Consider the following 20544-nt stretch of genomic DNA (forward strand, 5'->3'; position numbering starts at 1 on the left):
ACCCGGGAATTATAGTACTTTTCCACCTTTTCTTGTATTCCACTTCTCTTCTTGCTGCCGCTTCCCTCATTTCTTCGACTTAATCCAGGTTTAACCACAAATCCTCTTCGTTCTCTTCTCCCCTTTTAAGAGTTCGGCTTGTGGGAGATCCGACCTCAGCTGGTATTATTGCCTCTGTCCCATATGTCAATCTAAATGGTGTTTCCCCATTGCTGGTCTTGGGCATAGTCCTGTGGGCCCATAAGACCTAGGGCACTTCCTCAATCCATGAATTTCTTTGCCTTCCCAACCTTCCTTTAATCCCTTCTACTATGCTTTGATTAGCCCGTTCTACTAGGTCATTGGCCTCGGGATGGGCTACTGAAGTGAATACTTGTTTTATCTTCAATTGATCGCACCAATCACAGAAGGGATTATTGGCAAATTGCTTCCTATTATCACTAACAATGGAGTGTGGTAACCCAAATCGGCACACAATGTTCTCCCATATAAACCTCTTTACCTGTTGTCCGGTGATGGTGGTGAGTGGTTTGGCTTCCACCCACTTAGTGAAATAGTCTATCGCTACCACCAGAAATCTGGCCTTTCCTGCCCTCTCAGGAAAAGGGCCCACTATATCTATCCCCCATTTCTGGAAGGGATAGGAAGAACTTACCACAAATTTTACTTAGGCTTCCCCCATACTGGAGCATGTATCTGGCAGTGGTTACATTTCTATATTTCTTAAACAACGCTTAAGAACATGGCCGACCAATAGTACCCTGCTCTCATGGCCCTGGCTACCACCATTTTTGCCCCCATATGCATCCCGCATATTCCTTCATGTATCTCCCGGATTACATACTCGGTTTCCCTTGAGTTGATACATCTAAGGGAAGGTCCTGAATAGGACTTTCTATATAGAGCCCCGTTAATAACTTCATATTGTAAAGCCCGGATCTTCAATTTTCGTGCGTCTCTTTATCATCTGGAATTATCTCTTCTTGGAAGTATAAGAGGAAGGGGGTCATCCAGTTGCCTTTTGAGACCTCTGTACTGGCAACCACGATTTCTGCTATCGACAGATGCCGAAGGACTTCCACTTTTACTTCTCTGGCCAAGTGGTTAAAAGCCACGGCAACCAATTTGCATAGAGCATCTAACTTTTTGTTGAGGCTTCTGGGAATGTGTAAGACTTCTGACCCCTCAAATTTTTGCAATAGTTCTTGCGCCTTTATCAGGGTTTCCACCATCTTAGGGTCTTTGGTTTCGTAACTTCCTTTGACTTGATTCACTACCAATAAGGAATCAACATGAGCCTTAATCCTTTTAGCCTTCACCCTTTGTGCCATTCTGAGGCCAGCTAACAATGCTTCATATTCAGCCTCATTATTGGTGCTGGGAAAATCCAATCGCACCGCATAAGTGAGCTCAATACTTTCAAGGCTAACTAAAATAACTCCTGCTCCACTTCCCTCTTCATTAGAGGCCTCGTCAGTGTGCAAGTTCCATAGGGGTTCTTCCGAGGCGGCTTCTTTCATTTTAATTATTTCCGGGGCAATTACCTTTTCCCTCTCCTTTTCTTCCTCTCCTTCTTCCGTCCCCGTTTCTGTTAAAAAATCAGCCACCACTTGTCCCTTAAAAGCAACTCGAGGTTTATATTCAATGGTGTGATCTCCTAGCTCAATCGCCCACTTGGCCAACCTTCCCAACACCTTTGGTTTCGATGATACCAGCTGCAAAGGCTGATTAGTTAGGACATGTATGACATGTGCTTGGAAATACCGTCGTAACTTCCTGGCTGTGTAAATAAGAGCTAAAACCAATTTTTCCATCGAGAGGTATATTTCATATGGCCCATTCAGTGTGCGAGTATTTGTGCCTCCCCTCTTTCGACCATCAGAACGGAACTGATAGTTTTGGCCGTATGAGAGAGATATAAGATGAGCACCTCTCCGGGCTGGGGGGTTGCTTTGGTTGGAAGGTCGCACATGTGAACTTTTAAATCCTGGAAGGCTTTTCCGCTTCACTATCCCAGCAAAACTTACTTTTCTTGGTGCTTCTTCTCAGTACTGCCATGAACGGAAGAGTTCTTTCTGCAATCTTGGAAAGGAATCGATTAAGAGCTACCAGCCTCCCATTTAGCCTTTGTACTTCCTTGATATTCCTTGGGGGTTTCATTTGGAGAAAAGCCTCTACCTTCTCCGGGTTGGCTTTGATCCCCTCCTTTGTCATTAACACCCGCAAGAATTTTCCTTCTTCCACCCTGAAAGAGCACCTCCCCGTGTTTAGTTTCATGTTAGCCCTTCTTAAAGTTTGAAATGTTTCTTTGATATCATTCAACATCCCCTTTTCATTTTTACTTTTGATGACCAGGTCGTCAACATAGATTTCCACATTCCTTCCTCTCTGCTCCTCGAAGAGCTCGTCCATGAACCACTGGTATGTGGCCCTAGCATTCTTTAGCCCAAAATGCATCTTTGTGTAACAAAAGGTCCCCTCATTACTTTTCACTAGTGTAAAATGCCTTCTTTTCTTCATCTTTGGGATTCATTTGCACTTGATGGTATCCCTTATATACATCCAAAAAACCCCTTATGGGAAATTGGGCTAAAGACTCAATTTTCTTCTTTACCTCCAGTAAAGGGCAGGAGTTTTTGGGACATGCCTTGTTCAAGTCTGTAAAATCAATACCCATAAGCTAGCTGTGATCCGACTTGGCTATCATCACAGGGTTTGATATCCATTAAGGAAACCTCACCTCCCGTACTATTCCCGCTTGTAACAATTTCCAAGTTTCCTCCAAGACAGCTTGGCTTTCCAGGCTCCTCTTCTTTTACTTAACGGGTTCCATCCAATGGAATTCCTTAAGGTTATGTTGCACTTGGTCTCGGGGTATTCTCGTCATGTCTTCATGTTTCCATGCAAAAACATCAGTGTTTCTCAATGTCTTTTGTGCCCCTATCTTTGTTGTCTGCTCCGGGTGTTCCCCGTTGAGGACCCATTATTCTATCCCTTTCTGTCCTTTCTTAGGCTTATCTCCCGTCCCACACTGGCTATTATCTCGGCTGAGGAACGGATGGTGGCTACCCCCTTGGAGTGGGGAACTTTATACAACAGTGTGTTGTGGAGGCTATAGCTCTTAGGGCCCTCATCCCTGGTCGACCAAGTATGATGTTGTACTTAGACGGGGCTCCCACTACAGAGAATCGTAGGCGTACCGTCCTGGTCTTCTCCCCGTCTTTGAGACTAAAGGGGAGAGTCAAGGAGCCTAGAGGTTTTACAACTTCTCCCTGAGGGTTAGGTTTCACAACTTTTCGGTGGCATACCCTTGGCTATTGTGGTAGTTGCAATATCCTTGAGGGTTAGGTTTATAAGGCTGCTCGGAAGGCCGGCAGACCTTGGAGGATACTTAGTTTTGTCCGCTACTGATGTGCTAAAAGTAGTTATATAAAAACACGCTAATCTAGACACTAAGTAATAAATTCTAGACTCTTAACTAAACTAAAACTACTAACCGGCAAGTGAACCGGTCGACTCTAGTATAGCTAAGTAAGTCCGGATATCGAACCCACAATACTCTTTTAATTACGTAAACTAGCTAAATTAGACTCAACTACAAACACGACTATTTATTTATTATTTGTTTAAGGGGAGGGGGGTTTTACTAATAAACTAATTTAAACTTAATTAAGAAAATTAAAGACGACTAATCGTAGAACTTGGACTTAATTCAGATGAGGATGAGATAACTACCTAGGCTATAATCCCCTAAATTTCAGTTGTTAATTAATCGGGAAAATATTTAGTTATAGACTGGGATCGTAAAATAGACACCTAAGAGAAAACCCGAGCAGGACCCCTGACCCTTCTCAAGAGACACCTATGGGTTTCTAATAAGTTTTAACGCACACTAGTATTAAAAATCAAGTTTCCTTACGGTCCCCTAATTATTTATGACTTAGTTACTTTATACGAAATCCTACCTTACAGCACGGAAATCAAAGGCAGTTTAGTATATTTAATTGATTCAATAGACAATAATTAAATAATCAAACCTAGATGGACTCCTTACGAAGAACTAAATCTAGCAAGATCAAATAATAAAGATATATCAATAACCTACCACTTTACAGATTTAGGTTAGCAGTACACTTAGGTTTATTTAATTAATAATTATTATTCCTATGATCTAATCACGAATCAATCATAAAATAGTCAAAAACGCAAAGTAGATGACCTAATAGCAACCTATCATAATGACAAACAATAATCAAGGCAACTATGAAATAATAAAAATTAATCAAACAATCCTAAATATCCATACGCATCAATTTAATATAATTAAACCATTTACTAAATCATAAAACCATAATGATAAATAAATCCCAAATCAAAACACAACGTCAAAGTAGGTTCATCATAAGCCTAGGCAGTCTATAATGTTTAGTCTAACATCATAAAATAAAACAAAACAAAACAAAACAATGATAAACGAAATCATGGCGAAAATAAATAAGAACAGAAGATTAAAGGCGATAAAACCCAGAGTCTTCATCCTTGAATAATAAGCACTTCGCCGGCTGATTCGTAGCCTTCAAACCCTCGGAAATATCCTCTCTTGAGCTCCCAAATTCAACCAAAACGACCAGGGTATTCAGGTTATGTTTAAGGTTAAGTTTGGAGGTGCTTAAATAGGTTTTCTGGGCCCAAAAGAGGTAAAAAATCGAAGTTTCTGGACTCTGATAGCCGCTGCGCCGCGCAGCGGGGAAGCTTTTTGTGGCCACGCAGCGCTCGGGCAAAGTGAGAGGGGCCGGTCTGACCGGTCCGGTCCGGTTCAATTCTGATGTGGTCCAGTTCGTTTCCTGATGCTCCAGTTCAATTCTGATGCTCCGGTTCACCGGTTTAGCTTGTTTTAGCTCGTTTTTGGCCCATTTTAACCACGATCAACCTCCGAAACCTACATTATTCAAATATGTCAGTAATATACAAATTCTAATAAAAAACGAACAAAAACTAATAAAATATACAAGGTATTTATATATATTAAGCATTATATCAGCTACCAATACTTCCCCCATCCCCGGAGCCTGCCTTTCACTCATAAGGGGTCTGTATCATGGGGCCTCCTGCCGGAAGTGCGAGGGAAAGCGTGGGGGATAGTATGGAGATTTAGGAGATAGGGGATGTGGGGGGTGGTCTGTAGGGAGCAAATTGTGCCCCTTCTAAAGAAGACCCCCCTTGAGTGGTCACCCCCCACCCCTGATGTGCTTCCCCCATTTCCTGCTTTAAAGACTCCCTTCTTTCCTTCCCATTCCCTTAGTTTGGAGCATGTGTCCTTTCCCCTGACAAAAGCCTTAACTCGGTCCATGAGTTGGTTAAACGTGGTAGGGAAATCTTCCCCCAGTTTCTCCGTGAGCTGGGAGAATCTTACCCCGTTAATGAACCCACTTATTTTCATCACCTTTGGTACCCCCTTAATGTTCATACTTTCGACCACGTACCGTTCCATAAACTGTTCCACTTTCTCGCCATCCCTTCTTCGAATGTGCAGGATCTCATTGGGATTCTTCATGGCTTTTCGTTGCTGGCTGAAGTTCTGGAACAACTTCTCCCGCAACTCTTTGGAGCCATCGATGCTTCCTAGCTCTAAACTGTCAAATCAAACCCTAGCTCCCCCTGTGAGGGCCTATGGAACATAAGACACCAAAAAGGCATGGACCAACCACTTACAAGTCCTGCCCCTCTAAAGGCGTGCAGGTGATCCTCTGGGTCTTTCGTTCCGCCGTACTTATCCACCGTGGATGGGTATCGCAACTTCGGGGGCAGTGTGGCCTCAGCTATACGTTTAGTGAACTTGGAAATATCAGAGGTGTCTTCGGGTCTGTACGGGACTTCCAGGAGGTCCCTAGGAGCCTTCTCTTTTCCTTTAGCTGCAGAGAGGAGGGCCGCTAAGGATTCTAACAACGAGTTAGGATCTTTGTCTGTGGCGTCCCGGCTATCCTCGCTCCTCTCAGGTCCCGGAATTTCAAAGAGAGTCGAGCTCGAAGAGCTTCCGGCCTCTCTTTTTTCTCTTGCTCCTCAAGGAACGTTTTCAAAGCGTCCTTGTGGGCTCTTATGAACTCGGGGGGTGACCTTCCACCCTTCTTTTCCGTTTTCCCAGTCTTCAAGGTTGTTCTTTTCAGCCTTGTCTCTTTCAGTTTTGTCTTCAATCAGCACCGAGCCGTCTGTGTCTTGCTGATTCCCTGTGTCTTGACGCACCATGCTTGCTTCTCCTGGCTTGGTGACTATGTTGCTTTTCCCTAAAATTGAAGGGAACATCAACGAAGTTTCATCGAGGTTTTGATCAACCATTCTTTTTAAAGGTTTAAGTGTGACCCGTTATCAAAAGGTCCCACGGGTGGCATCAGTGTCAAAACCTATTCCCGAATGGGGTAACGTTTCTAACAACACTTACAAGAATGGTGATCGGGTGCGTGACATGAATAATGCGTTTTTGTATCTTGTATTGATTTCTTTATGTGTGATCTTCCTTTCCCTTATATAGAGGGTAAAGGTTATACAATATATACAATGTGTATATTGATATTATACATTTCCTTTAGTTCTTCCTTTCTTCCTTCGGTTCGATTACTCCTTGGCTCTTTATCTCCCGGATCATGCTTCTTGTCTTGAGACAATATGTCTTGGGCCACCAACCGGATCAGGTGAACAGAAGACCATTTCCCTCCCAAATCTCTGTCCCTCCAAGCATCCTTCTAGAATTATCTTCTTGTTAGGCTTTCCTTATTGGGCTCATTTTCATTCTGTAGGCTCTTCATTTTATTATTATCCAATGATTTGAAAGCCAAAAAGGATCGAATTTACAATACAAAAACAAGTACAAATGCGAACCGAAAAATAAGACAAATCATTTCACAACTTCTTTTATTCAAAAGTAAAGTGCCAAAATCGTCCTTGTGGTTTGTTCATTTTTGCGATTTTAGTCCAAAAAGTTTATTTTTTGCAATTGGACCATTGAGGTTTCCCAATTGTTGCTAGTATTGTCCAAATCGTTAACTCCGTTACCTTTTGACGTTTGATGGGGGGCAAATTTGTCTTTTTATATAGTTATTTAAAAAAATTAAAATCAATAAAATACAGTAGTAATACATAATGAGCCGATTAGCATCCTCAAAATTCGATACTGGTAGACGAAATCAAGTATCACGGCAACTAGTTTGAAACCTCCATTTTCAAAAATTCATTCTTTCTAGTCTCTACTCCACTATTTGAACCTAGCTACGATTACCTTCAAATGGTGGTTGAGTCACAGGTCACCGGAATGGAGCTTACCAGGCACCAGCCCTCCTTCCGACGGCGGAGATAGGACACCTCGGTACCGGTTGTAAATCAGTCACCTCTTTTGCAATCTAGAAATCGATGGTTTGTTCAGTTCTATTTCGTCGTCCCGAACACCTGTCTCGTTTTTCCGGTGATGGGCTATTCATCGTCATCATCTATGTCTTCGTGCTCAGATTCGCCACTCTTTGCTCAGCTCTTCTTTATCTCCGATTTTGTCGAGTTAACAAGGGTGGCGGTGGTGGCCGGCGATGGTTGTTGTGGTTGGCAGATGAAGATGATGGCCGGAAATGGTTGCGTTGTTGGCGATGATTGCAACGGATAGGGAAGATGGTGGCCGACATGGTGGTGGCAACTATATTAGTGTGTATTGGTGTGGGTGTAGAGTGTATTAGGGTTTGGTAGTTGAACTTGAAGAAGATGAAGTTGGTTGGTCCTACTAATATCAAATATTCAATTTCTTTTAAATATTTGTTTAAAACAATAAACCATATAAAAGGACAATTTTGTTTTTAACTTAACGATTAAATTAAACGAAGTTAGCGATTTGGACGATATTGGCAACAATTGGAAAACCTCAATGGTTCTGTCGCAAAAAATAAACTTTTTGAACCAAAATCGCAAAACCGACCAAACCAAAGGGACGATTTTGACACTTTACTCGTTATTCAAATTTATTGTTTATTTTCTACACGCCTTTTAAATATTTGTGGTGCACACCTAAGCCAAAAAACTTAAATCAATTCATCTTCCCAGGCATTGTTCCTAGGATCCATGAATAAGAACAACATGATCAATTACTTAAAAAATTGCACAAATTTGACACAACTAGAGTCTATTTATGCTTGCATTGTCAAGAGCAGTTACAATCAAGATTGCTTCATAATAAACCAGTTTATCTCAGCCTGTTCCACCTTTTATAACGCACATTATGCAATCCAAGCATTTACCCAGTTGGATTACCCGAATGCATTCGTGTATAATGCGGTGATCCGGGCATGCGTTTGTTGTTCATACCCAATTCGTGTTCTTGAATTTTATTCAAAAATGTTGAGTGATCGAATTAGTCCGACTAGCTATACATTTTCATCGGTCATTAAAGGGTGTTGTTTACTTAAGCAATCAAGAACCGGAGAAGCGGTTAACGGGCATATATGGAAGTTTGGATTCAAATCTCATGTCTATGTTCAGACAGCATTGGTTGATTATTATGCAAGTGTCGAGAAGACCGTTGTCGCGCGTCAAGTGTTTGATGAAATGCCTGAGAGAGATGTGTTTGCCTGGACTTCGATGGTTTCGGTTCTCGCCCGAGCAGGAGACTTAGCGTCTGCGCGCATACTGTTTGATGAAATGCCTGAAAGAACTTTTGCTTCGTGGAACTCGTTGATCGACGGGTACGCGAGAATAAAGGATGTGGAGGCTGCAGAGGGTTTGTTCAGCAAGATGCCCCAAAAAGACTTGATTTCATGGACCACTATGATTAACTGTTACTCTCAAAACACGTTATACCAGCAAGCATTAACAACTTTTGATGATATGACATCACATAATATTATTCCGGATGAAGTAACCATGGCTTCGGTTATCTCCGCCTGTGCTCATCTTGGGGCATTTGAAATAGGGAAAAGGTTACATTTTTATATGAAAAGATATAATTTTAATCTCGATGTTTATGTCGGGTCGTCACTGATTGACATGTATGCAAAATGTGGAAACTTAGATCAATCTTTGTTAGTGTTTTATAAACTACCCGAAAAGAATCTTTTCTGTTGGAATGCAATAATCGAGGGGCTTGCGGTACATGGGTACGCCAACGAGGCACTGAGAATGTTTAACCGTATGGTGAAAGACGGAGTTAAGCCAAACGGGGTTTCGTTTATTAGCGTGCTTAGTGCGTGTACGCATGCGGGCTTGGTCAACGAGGGTCAAAGGTGTTTTTCAAGCATGGCTCAAGATTTTCATATTGTTCCTGAAATCGAGCATTATGGATGTATAGTTGACTTGTTATGCAAGGCGGGTTTGTTGGAAGACGCACTGCGAGTGATAAACGAAATGAGAATGGAACCGAATGCGGTTATTTGGGGTGCTTTGTTAGGTGGGTGTAAACTTCAAAAGAATCTTGAAATAGCAATGATTGCAGTTGATAAGTTAGTGATTCTGGAACCGGGTAATAGCGGATATTATACGCTTTTGGTTAACATGTTTGCTGAAGCGAATAGGTGGGGTGAGGTGGCGAGAATACGGGCTGCTATGAAAGATCTTCGGGTGGAAAAAACTAGCCCGGGATCGAGTTGGATTGAGTTGAACGGGAAGATTCATCGGTTTTCTGCTTCGGATAAGTATCATGAATGCTGTGAGGAAATATATTTCTTGTTGGATAGATTATATGGTAAGCCAGTTCTTGATTTAAGTGTAAATGAGCTTGTTTTTTGGTTGTAAAGATTTGATTTTTTTTGGTCTGAAATGTGATTTGATGGAAAAATGTGAGTTGGTTAATGGTTTTGTTTGGTCATGCGTTAATGGCATGTATTACTTGAACTAAATTTATATTTTTAATGTCGTTTGCTTTGTTTGACCCGAACTAATTTGATAATTCTTCAAAGCGACATGCTAAGACCCAAACTAAATTGATTCTATTCTAAAGCGGTCTGCTTTGACCCTAGTTTGACCCGAACCAAATTGGTACTTTTTTTATAGTGGTGCTTTGATCAAAACCAATTTGACCCGAAGCTTATTTTTTTTTAAAGCAGGAGGTTTGGCCCGAATCAAATTGATTTTTTTTTTTTCAAACAGCCTGTTACCTGAAGTTCCAAATTCTTGGCTGACTAAAGTAAGAGTTGTTGAGACTGTGAAATTCAGTATTGCAAAAAAGAAGAAATTAATACCAAAACTAGAAAAAAAAAAAAGGAAATCATATTGCAAGGTCATAAATGGCTTGAGAACAAGGGTGGTTTCTATTGGGGTACAGCAGGTTCTTTGTTCCTATCAGAAAAGACATATTATATGGTGATACAACTTGCAAATTCAGTGCATTATTTCTGTCATGCAAAGTAATGGTAATTGACAAATCATATTGTCAACTACTATCACTTGGCTTCATTCCTAGGGGTTAACTGCCATGTTTCATTACTTAAGGAGTGGTATTTGTAAAGAAAATCACGAAAATGATAATTTTGACCGACCTAATAAAAAATGCCACGTGGACTAGGGATGCCGAACGAACTCGAACTCTAAATATTCGGGATGGTATTCGTGTATGGGATTAGTTTTAAGAAAACGGGTATTGTATTAGGTGCGGCCAAGCAGCCAATCTGGTGACAGCACGTCAACCCCATATACTGAAAAAGACATGGTTTCACCAGAAAAGTGAAAATGGCATCACTATCTTATTTACACAATGAGATTTTGACACATAATAATACCTAAAAGGATAAACTGCTTTTATTTTTGTTCAGATGTGACCATTTGACCCTCTGCTAATCCTCCACCCAATCAAGTATTTTAAAATGTTGGTCAAAATTGTTATTTAGGTAAATATATATATAACCATCTAGGCTAGCTCAGATGGCCAGACACATGATAGGATGACCAGGGTGTCTCGGGTTCGAGGCTTGATGTCGACCGGATTTTTCCTAATGCATAAAAAACCTGTCGTGCCTTTGGGCGGGGTGAGCAGGAGTTTTACCGGGAACACCAAATGATCCCCAAGGTCCAGCGTGGACCCATTGACAACACGTCCCCTACTAAGGGGTGATGGGACGTACATTGCGACGTCGCATACGACTTGACTGTTAATTTGCTGTTCAAAAAAAAAAAAGGTAAATATATATATATTTTTTAAATTGTGATTTTATGATTTTTCTAGTGTTTTAATTGGTGAACTAAGACAGCAGTTAAGAGTAGGAGAAAAGGACATGAGAGATTAGACAACGCACATATCCCATAAGGTTGCAGCAGTAGGAATGTCGGATCATGTCTTGTCATAGATAACTTCCATCAACTAAAAGACATGGACCCCTAAAACAAGCATGACCAAGTCAAAGGTCAAACTGGTTTCCGAAGTTGGTCGGATCAGTCTGTGTGGGTGTGTGTTCTCAAGAGTAAATATGGATTTTTATGTATTGGGTGGTGTCTAAACTTATTTTATTAGACAAAACAAGTAATTTCTTTTTGTTGCATTTTCACAAGTATTTTGACTGTTTAGAGTCAAATAGTAAGATTAATAACTCCTGGTAGGAATTATAGGTATTTAATTAAGGGATTTGTCACAAAATTTGCCTTGTCAAAGTCTTTTCATAACTTTAAAAACTATGATATGCCTCATTATATGATTCCAGCTAAAGTGGCTGAACCTAATAAAATAGCAATTACAACCCAAGAAGTAATAAGTATTTAGTTGTGGACTTACAAACTTTACACGTGACAACAAAGTTTTTAAATATCTTAATTTACCGAATGAAATGAAGAGATTGAGGATCATTTTTATGGATATGAAAATATATTGATTAAAATGAGAAGAGAGGTGGGAAGATAATTTTATAATTATTCATTTCATTACACGATAATATGGAATGCATTTGTTATGTTTTGCTATGTCATTGATATCTGCATAAACTATTCAAGAAGATAGCATGGAAAACACAACCCAGTAGATAATTTATATTTTTTTTTGTTCGATTAAATAATTGAAAGTAATTACTAAAGGGAGAAAAGTTATTTAAAATATATATTCATGGGATTTAAGTGACAGGGGAATCAATTTTGCTTTAAAGAGAACACATGATAGGCATTACAAGAACATAAAAAATTGAATGACTTTGGACTCTATGTCATGTGATCTGGATTGGTCAAAAATATATGCAGTTGGTAAGCTTGATATAATGAATAAAAAAAATGTATGTTATCACCAGTTAGAAATATACAACCAATTTAAAAGTATGATCTTTGTTAGTTATATCCATTAATTTATATTTTCGTTTTATTTTTTCAAATTACTATGTACCAAACGATATTAGTTCAATAACCTAATGCATATGATAACAATTAACAAAATATAATAGCAATAATAATAATAATAATATCGTATATTATTAACTTATTTGTTACATTATGCTACAATAAATCAGTTTATTGTGCCTTTTCAACCCACAAGATAAACTACTATTTCTTTTTTTCTTTTAACAATTACAATTGACATCTTTTAGGGGGTGTGTTGGCTGAGCTTTTTAAATTGTTTTTTCGCTTATTTGCTTTCTGAAAAGCAAAAACAATTTTTGAAAAGCTCCAATTTGTAGCTTTTTGAGGATCTTTGCCAAGCACGTTTTGCTTTTCAAAAAGCAAATAAGCAAGTTTTAAAAGCTCACCCAAACACCTACTTAGTACTAAATGAGGCAAAATCCCTATTTTCGCAAAGAAAGGTGACTTTAAGCTTTTCAAACTAGCAAGTAGCTTTTCAAACTAATCAATGAGGCAAAACTCCTATCTTCTTTTAACCATTAAAAAGACACAAGATCTATCATCACGAGAATAAAACACATATACGTTATGATGTTCGTGTAGACATACTGATCATCTGGTTATGTATCTTTATAAAAAATGATACCTTAAAATGATAATTAATATATATACAAAGACGATACGAAGATAAACTACTCAAATTTGACCCGCGATTACAATTCTAAACGTCGCCATCATCGCTTCTAACAAACCTTTACCTAAAATGGTTACCTAACCGTCAAACAACACTCAATCATCACAACTCGTGTAATTTGCTTACTCCAACTTGGTAAGAGTGAAGATCTTAAACTTAATCACATGCCTAACTCCCTTATCTTTATAAAGAATCTTTTGATTTTTTAAACACCATGGGTTTTGTTCTTATTCTCTTAAAATTATTTTAAAATCATTAAATAAGTTAAATATACATGCATTTTATTTTGATGACTGCATCATACAAAAATAATTCTTGAAATACACAAAAACTTGTGCTCATTAGATACACGCCTTTTTAACAAACAATAATAGATAATACAACCAATATACCCTCACCCATAAAGTTAAAAAGGTATGCCACAGTCACACAAGCCCCAAACCTAAAATCTTACTTCAAGAATCAAATCAAATCAAATCAAATCAAAACCATTACTTTACTAAACATCCCATCTCAATCTCAACACCACTTCATGTTTCGATCCACTCACAAACCATAATCAACAATGCATTCAATATCACCCACAAGACCCATTTCCCACATGACCCCATTGATCTTGTTCTTGATGCTCATCACACCACTTGCCACATCCGCACCAGATAACACCAACTTGGTCTACAAAGGCTGTGCACAGCAAACCCTCCAGGACCCAAATGGGGTATACTCATCTGCACTCTCTGCCATATTTGGAACCTTAATCCAGCAATCTTCAAAAGCAAAGTTTTTCAAGACTGTTAGTGGAAGTGGGCAAGCCACAATTTCAGGTCTTTTCCAATGCAGAGGTGATCTAAGCAATCTTGAGTGCTACAACTATGTCAGCAGGCTGCCAATACTAATGGACAAGCTTTGTGGGAAGACAGTGGCTGCAAGGCTGCAGCTTTTGGGGTGTTACATGCTGTATGAGGTTGCAAGGTTTACTCAGATATCTGGGATGGAGTTGCTGTACAAGACTTGTGGGTCAAGTAATAGTAATGGTAGGGGTGGGTTTGAGGAGAGAAGGGATGCTGCATTTGCTAGTTTGGAAAGTGGGATTGAAAGTGGAAGTGGTAATGGGGGGTTTTATAGTACTAATTATGAATCTTTGTATGTTTTGGGACAGTGTCAAGGGGATTTGGGGGCTTCTGATTGTGGGGAGTGTGTCAAGAGTGCTGTTCAGAGGGCTGGAGTGGAATGTGGGACTTCAGTTTCTGGCCAGATTTATCTTCATAAGTGTTTTATGAGTTATAATGGGATACTGAAGAAACACTAACCGGACCCCGAGCAGATTACTGGTAACCTGGGGGTTAGAGAGATGTTTCCCACGAGGGGTTAGACCCTTGGAAGATGGTTCTTCTGATAACCTGCAAAACAGACACCGTGAGCTCGTCACTGAGAAGGGGGGTTCCTCCTTGTGACCACCCTCCGGCGTGAGAATCAGACTAGATTGCTCTTTAAATATAAAAGTATATTAAGAGATTGCTAGAGCAGATATCAGGTATAATATGATGATAATGTGATAAGATATGATAGGATGAGATGGTCATACCATTTGTGGTATTTATAGCCGAAGGTAGGTTTCCAAGGAGGTATAGCCGGCTGCAACAGTGTTCCTGTTCCACCAACAGTAGCCTACGCACGTGCCCTGCTGGTAGTTGGTGGGTAGGTAGCGGCTGATAGCGACCAGGCCTGCTGTATACTATTCCTTTTCTACCAACTGCCGGCTACGCACGTGGTATGACAATAGTTGGTGAGTAGGCAGCGGCTAATAGTGACATACAGTGTAGGAGCATGCTGCTCGCCATACTGTTGTCCATAAGCTGTCGTATCTTTAGTCAGATCTTTTTCCCATACCTCGTCAGGTACAGTACAGAAGATCTTCCCGTATCGTACGGACTGGCTTATTTGGGCGGGAGTATTCCCCCTCCCGCCCTTATGCGGGATTGTTCCCGGCTTCGCTCATTCCTTCAGGTGACACTGAATGAGAGCTAAGTGCCTTGTGCGTGTAGCCTTGCTGCGCGGGTGGCCTTCCCTAATGGCTTGTATCCGAGGCTGCGGGGACAGGCGGAGTCCTTCACCATTGGGAGGCATTTCCTGCGGGACCAGCTTGCGTACTGCGCGTAAGAACGTCACGTCTGAGCATGGTTGGTCCTGCGGATCCAGTTGGTTTATGCGCAGACGTTCCTGTTTAAGGTGAGTCTTGTGGGTCCAACTGGGCTCTGCTGGGACCTACCTCTTCAAGTCCCCCCAGTCCAATGTTCTTCTCATGCGTGTTTAATAAAGTGAGGTGAACTTTTGGACTTAAGCAAAGGGTTTTGAAAAGGGTTTTTTAAGGTTTTCCATGGGTATTCTTCCCGCGGAAGTCCTTGTCACTTTGCAGAAATTCCTGAGTTTCCTGCTTGGTCTTTGGGTATGATGCGGGTAGGTCTGTAACCTCCTCGCAAGTCAGGAGCGTTGAGTCCCACTTGTGTGGACTCTCCATGAGGTTTTGGTAGTTTTGAACATAGTGATCAATTATGTTAAAACCACCAATTCCATCCTGGAGCTTCAAACAACGTAGTTCTCGACGTTCCCGCTATGCGGGGATGTTATTTCCGTTTCCGCAAGCATTGCCCAGAAGATCCTTCTTGGTTTCAATTCCCAGCGGAACGCTAGGTATGTGAAGGGTTTTGCCTTAACACTGTACCAGCGCTCGTCTTACGGTTACTTTACTTCCAAGGTATTCCTGGCGTCAATTCCCTGCGGGTGCTAGGTATGTGAAGGGTTTTGCCTTTACACTGTACCCGCATCCGTCTTACAGTTACTTGGTTGCCGAGGAATATTTGGCTTCAATTCCCTACGGGTGCTAGGTATGTGAAGGGTTTTGCCTTTACACTGTACCCGCATCCGTCTTATGGTTACTTGTTTGCCAAAGTTTACTTGGCTTCAATTCCCTGCGGGTGCTAGGTATGTGAAGGGTTTTGCCTTAACACTGTACCCGCATCCGTCTTACGGTTACTTGTTTGCCAAGGTTTTACTTGGCTTCAATTCCCTGCGGGTGCTAGGTATGTGAAGGGTTTTGCCTTTACACTGTACCCGCATCCGTCTTACGGTTACTTGTTTGCCAAGGAATATTTGGCTTCAATTCCCTGCGGGTGCTAGGTATGTGAAGGGTTTTGCCTTTACACTGTACCCGCATCCGTCTTATGGTTACTTGTTCGCCAAAGTTTACTTGGCTTCAATTCCCTGCGGGTGCTAGGTATGTGAAGGGTTTTGCCTTAACACTGTACCCGCATCCGTCTTACGGTTACTTGTTTGCCAAGGTTTTACTTGGCTTCAATTCCCTGCGGGTGCTAGGTATGTGAAGGGTTTTGCCTTTACACTGTACCCGCATCCGTCTTACGGTTACTTGTTTGCCAAGGTAAGGGGTATTTTCCCGCTTACTTTTTAATATTTTTAAATTTTGAGTTTTGAAATTCGAAAGGTTGGTGGAAAGATAGGAACAGTCCAAACCTCTGAAACGTCGTGCGACGGTTTCTTCTGACTGTGTCAGGACGTGCAGGAAGTTATGGTGACGTGACATTATATGGTCATTCCAGACGCTTTTTCAGGCGCGTGGGCCCGATTTTTCGGGCGCGTGGCCGCGAAATTACTGGCACACGTCCTTTCAACAGCTGTTTCCAGCTTGCTTTTTGCCACGTGTCATAGTTTCATTGCACCTTCGATTTCTCTCTCCTCCGCATTAAATTCACCGCATTAATTGCGATTACTATATAAAGGGGGAGAGGGTTCTTTGTAATCCACACTTTCACCTCTCTTCTTCTTAGCGATTTCCGGCAAATACTCCCCTTTTCAGGCAAGCATTTTCCCGAAATCGCTTTCTTCTTTCTGCAAAATGTCTTCCCATGATGCTGAAGCTGTAGCCGACGATAGGAGTACTGCTGGCGAGTGTCAGTGTGCTCTACCTGTCGATCAGTACCAGTATGTCGTCAGGAAATTCATGCTTGAGTCTCTTGAGCCTGAGTTTCCTGAACCCCACCAGACTGTGTACGATGCCCCCAGTGGCAAGATCGGGGTATATGCTGCATTCTTTGTTTATGGGAACCTTAGGTTCCCATTGACAAAGTTTGTGTACCGTGTCCTGGAGAGGCACGGTGTGCACCTAACCGAGTTGCATCCGATGGCGATTGCCAAGATCCGGCACTTCGAGTGGGTGTGCCGGATTCTGGGTATTGAGCCCTATGTGGACCGCCTGATGACCTTCTATACTTGGAGGTGCATCCAGGGGTGGTACACCCTGACAACCCGTATTAAGGGTTTGAAGATCTGCGTGACCGAGCGCAGTCTCCGATCGTGGAAGCGGGAGTTCTTCTACGTTTCTGCCCGCGCCATCCCCATTGCCATGAAGTTTAAGAAGGGGCAAGCGCTTCCGAGCCTTCATGCTTCCAGCTACCAGGAGGCGGAATGGTTCGCGAAGATATCCCGGGTCCAATCTCCGGTTTACCGGTTTGCGGAGTCCGGGATGGTGATGCTGGGGATGAGCCGGGTATGGAAGGATGCGTCCCGGTTTCCCATCCTTCTCGAATACGGTTTGAACTCTATTCCTTATGGTATGTCTTGTCTTTCTTGCTGATATGAGTTTGTCTTCTAACCGTTTCTTTTCTTTCAGAGGGGAACGATTTGGAGTCGCTCCTGTACCCGCGGGAAGCTGACGGTCCCGTGCGGGTGGGCACTCGTGCTCTAGACGAGAACGAGTTGCCCATCCTGGAGCAAACGGCGGATCGGTTTGTGGAGGTCTACCCGCTGGGCCACGAGATCCTGAGCCAACGGCGGCCAGGTAAGGCGATACTCTATCCTCAACCCCTCAATGCTGTACCCGCTGCTGGAATTCCTGACATCCTGTCTTCTTCTGAGGAATCCGCAGATGGTCCTCCGCTGGTGCGGAAGAGGAAGGCTGCCGGTGGGAAAGGGAAGGAGAAGGTGGCCTCCACAGCTGATCCGGTGCTCCTATCTGACACCGAGTCAGATAGTGAAGAGGTGGCGGGGAACCCCGGTGGTGAGAAGACCACTGTTCCGGAGGCTACGACTGTTACCTCCGGAGAACCATTGACGACGACGGTGACCGGCATCAAGAGACCGGCTCCATCGGGCTCGTCCCCGCCCGTCCGTACGTTCAGGCTCAAGAAAACCCGTAAGTACAAACATCCTTGTTTTTGTAGATTTATCATACTTCATAAATTTATTGTTAACACTTATCTTCTTGTGCAGGCGTGGATGTTGACGCATTCCAGGGTGGAGCGCAGAGGAGTACCTCTCCGCCGATGACGGTAGGCTCGGTCAGCCTACCTGAGGCGACGACCCAGGCGCCTGCGCCTGCTTCCGCTGGATCAGTTGCTCAGTCCCTTGAGCCGACTGTTCCAGCCGAGATGACGTCACCGCCGGTGGTAAGTGCGATTTTTACAGCATCTTTCACCGAGCCGGCGGTTACGATTGCTGCGGATTCTGCGGCAGCGACTGCGGCGGCTGCCACCATGCCCCCGCCACCGGCACCGACGGCCGGCCCATCAGGTACGCATGGGAGTACTCGCCAATCTTTGCCACCTTCCCATCTGCCTGACCTTTTGGATGGGTTTCCTTTGGGTTCAGGTGATGGGTTCGGCGGCTATCGGCCTGTTATAGAACCTACAGGTGCGTAGGGTTCCTTTGGCCCTTTCTCACTTTTATTTTTTATCATCTTTTCCTAACTGCTTTTTTGTTTTTTGCAGTGTCGGATTCCAATGAAGTGTATGTTCCGCGATGGAACATACGCCGAGGAACAACCCTTCGTACCCCTGTGGAGTGCGTGGAATGGGCTCGCCACGCTGCTCCCCATGGTGCGTTGGGGGAAGCCATGGCTAGCTACCAGGAGGGTAGGCTAACCAATGAGCTTCGGGTTCTCCAGGCCCGGATGCAGCCGCGCGTCGAGCTGCTTTGTCGTGAAAACGACAAGTTAAAAGCAGCTCGCGCCAAGGAAGTATCCCAAGCGCGGGCTCTTCGGGAGGAGAACCAAAAGTTGGCCGCAGCTGCTGCGGAGAAGGAGAAGGCCTTCAAGGCCCTCGAGGTTGAGGTTCAAGTGCGACTCGAGGCCCGCTCCAAGGCTGCCCAAGCTGTTAACGAACAGCTTCGGCTGGCTAAGGAGACTGCGAGGAACGCAACCGAGAGGGCCACCAAGGCTGAAGCCGTTGCTGAGCTTTTACGCGTGGAGAACGAGGAGCTCAAGGCCAAATTGGAGGCTCTCCAACGTGCCAAATTGGAGGCTCTCCAACCAGAAGAAGTCGTCTTCGTCTGGTTCTTCGTATTCGTCTTCGGGTTCTTCGTATTATTCGCCGTCTTCTTCTTCATCAGGTATGGTTATAAGTGATTCATGACTATCTTTATGTCTTTTTAAATGACTGATTTTGGTTGGGGTTTAGGCTATAACTAAATGCACCTCATTGTATGAAAAAAAAAAAAAAGAAAACGAAAACCGAACTCTATCTGTACCGAGAGAAAAGAAACCGAATTGGGAACAGCTATCGGTTCCACAATTTTTGCTTATTTGGATAATTGAACTACAAAATAATCGGTTTATTCGGATATTGAAAAAATCTATTGAATTCGGTTTGGTCACATTTCTATGTTGGATCGATTTGGTTAGGCCAAAAAGAATTAAAAATGAATAAACCGATGACCGAACCGATGAGCACCTCTTAAAAGTAGAGACATTCAACCACTGAATTAGAAGAGGAGGGGTACTTTCGTAAAAGTAAATAAGTTTGCTAAATGTACGCTTGCTAAGTAAAAGGTAGAGAGATGAAATGACATCCAACGGATATTGGAGAATCATTCAACCATCCACGGGTTTTCTGGCATGTTGGGAATTATTGATTGTATGCATTGGGCATGGAAAAATTGTCCTGTAGCATGGCACGGGCAATATACGCGAGGTGACCACAAATATCCAACCATAATGCTCGAGGCAGTTGCATCACACGATCTTTGGATTTGGCATGCCTATTTTGGCATTGCCGGATCGAATAATGACATCAACGTTTTAAACCAGTCACCACTGTTCAACGACGTGGTTGAGGGTTATGCACCACCATGTCATTTCACTGTAAACGATACACAATACAATCAAGGATATTATCTTGCAGATGGAATCTATCCTGAATGGTCGATACTTATGAAAAGCTTCAAGTATCCACACACTGACAAAGCGAAAGCTTTCAAAAAACGTCACGAGTCAGCAAGAAAGGATGTGGAGTGGGCGTTTGGGGTCCTCCAAGGTCGATGGCATATTATAAAAGCCCCTGCAAGGATTTGGAGCATAAAAACAATTTTTGATATTATGTATGCATGCATTATATTGCACAACATGATTGTGCAGGATGAGGGGGAATTTGTAACCGACTGGACCGATGAGGTAGAAGTGGATGTGCAGCTGCCAATACCTGGACCGTCTGAAGCTTTTGCACAACGTATGGAGAGGTACAAACATTTGCGTAATAAGGATGCCCACCATATCCTCCGACAAGATT

At 42.6% G+C, this 20544-nt stretch overlaps 1 protein-coding gene and 2 pseudogenes across 1 annotated transcript; 2 read left to right on the forward strand and 1 right to left on the reverse strand.

Annotated features, from left to right (window-relative positions):
• Positions 1 to 941: 941 nt before the first annotated feature.
• LOC143550388 (uncharacterized) lies at positions 942 to 1814 on the reverse strand. The gene has a single exon (XM_077041044.1). It carries the CDS (start codon positions 1812 to 1814, stop codon positions 942 to 944), a length of 873 nt encoding a protein of 290 aa, XP_076897159.1.
• A 6280-nt stretch (positions 1815 to 8094) lies between these two features.
• On the forward strand, positions 8095 to 9867 carry LOC143550396 (pentatricopeptide repeat-containing protein At1g06143 pseudogene; annotated as a pseudogene).
• A 3640-nt stretch (positions 9868 to 13507) lies between these two features.
• On the forward strand, positions 13508 to 19448 carry LOC143550389 (plasmodesmata-located protein 3 pseudogene; annotated as a pseudogene).
• The last annotated feature ends 1096 nt before the right edge of the window (positions 19449 to 20544 follow it).

This window comes from Bidens hawaiensis, unplaced genomic scaffold, assembly GCF_021521415.1.
Source record: "Bidens hawaiensis isolate Kalapana, Puna unplaced genomic scaffold, B.hawaiensis_p1.1 tig00016036_1, whole genome shotgun sequence".
Taxonomy (NCBI): Eukaryota; Viridiplantae; Streptophyta; class Magnoliopsida; order Asterales; family Asteraceae; genus Bidens; species Bidens hawaiensis.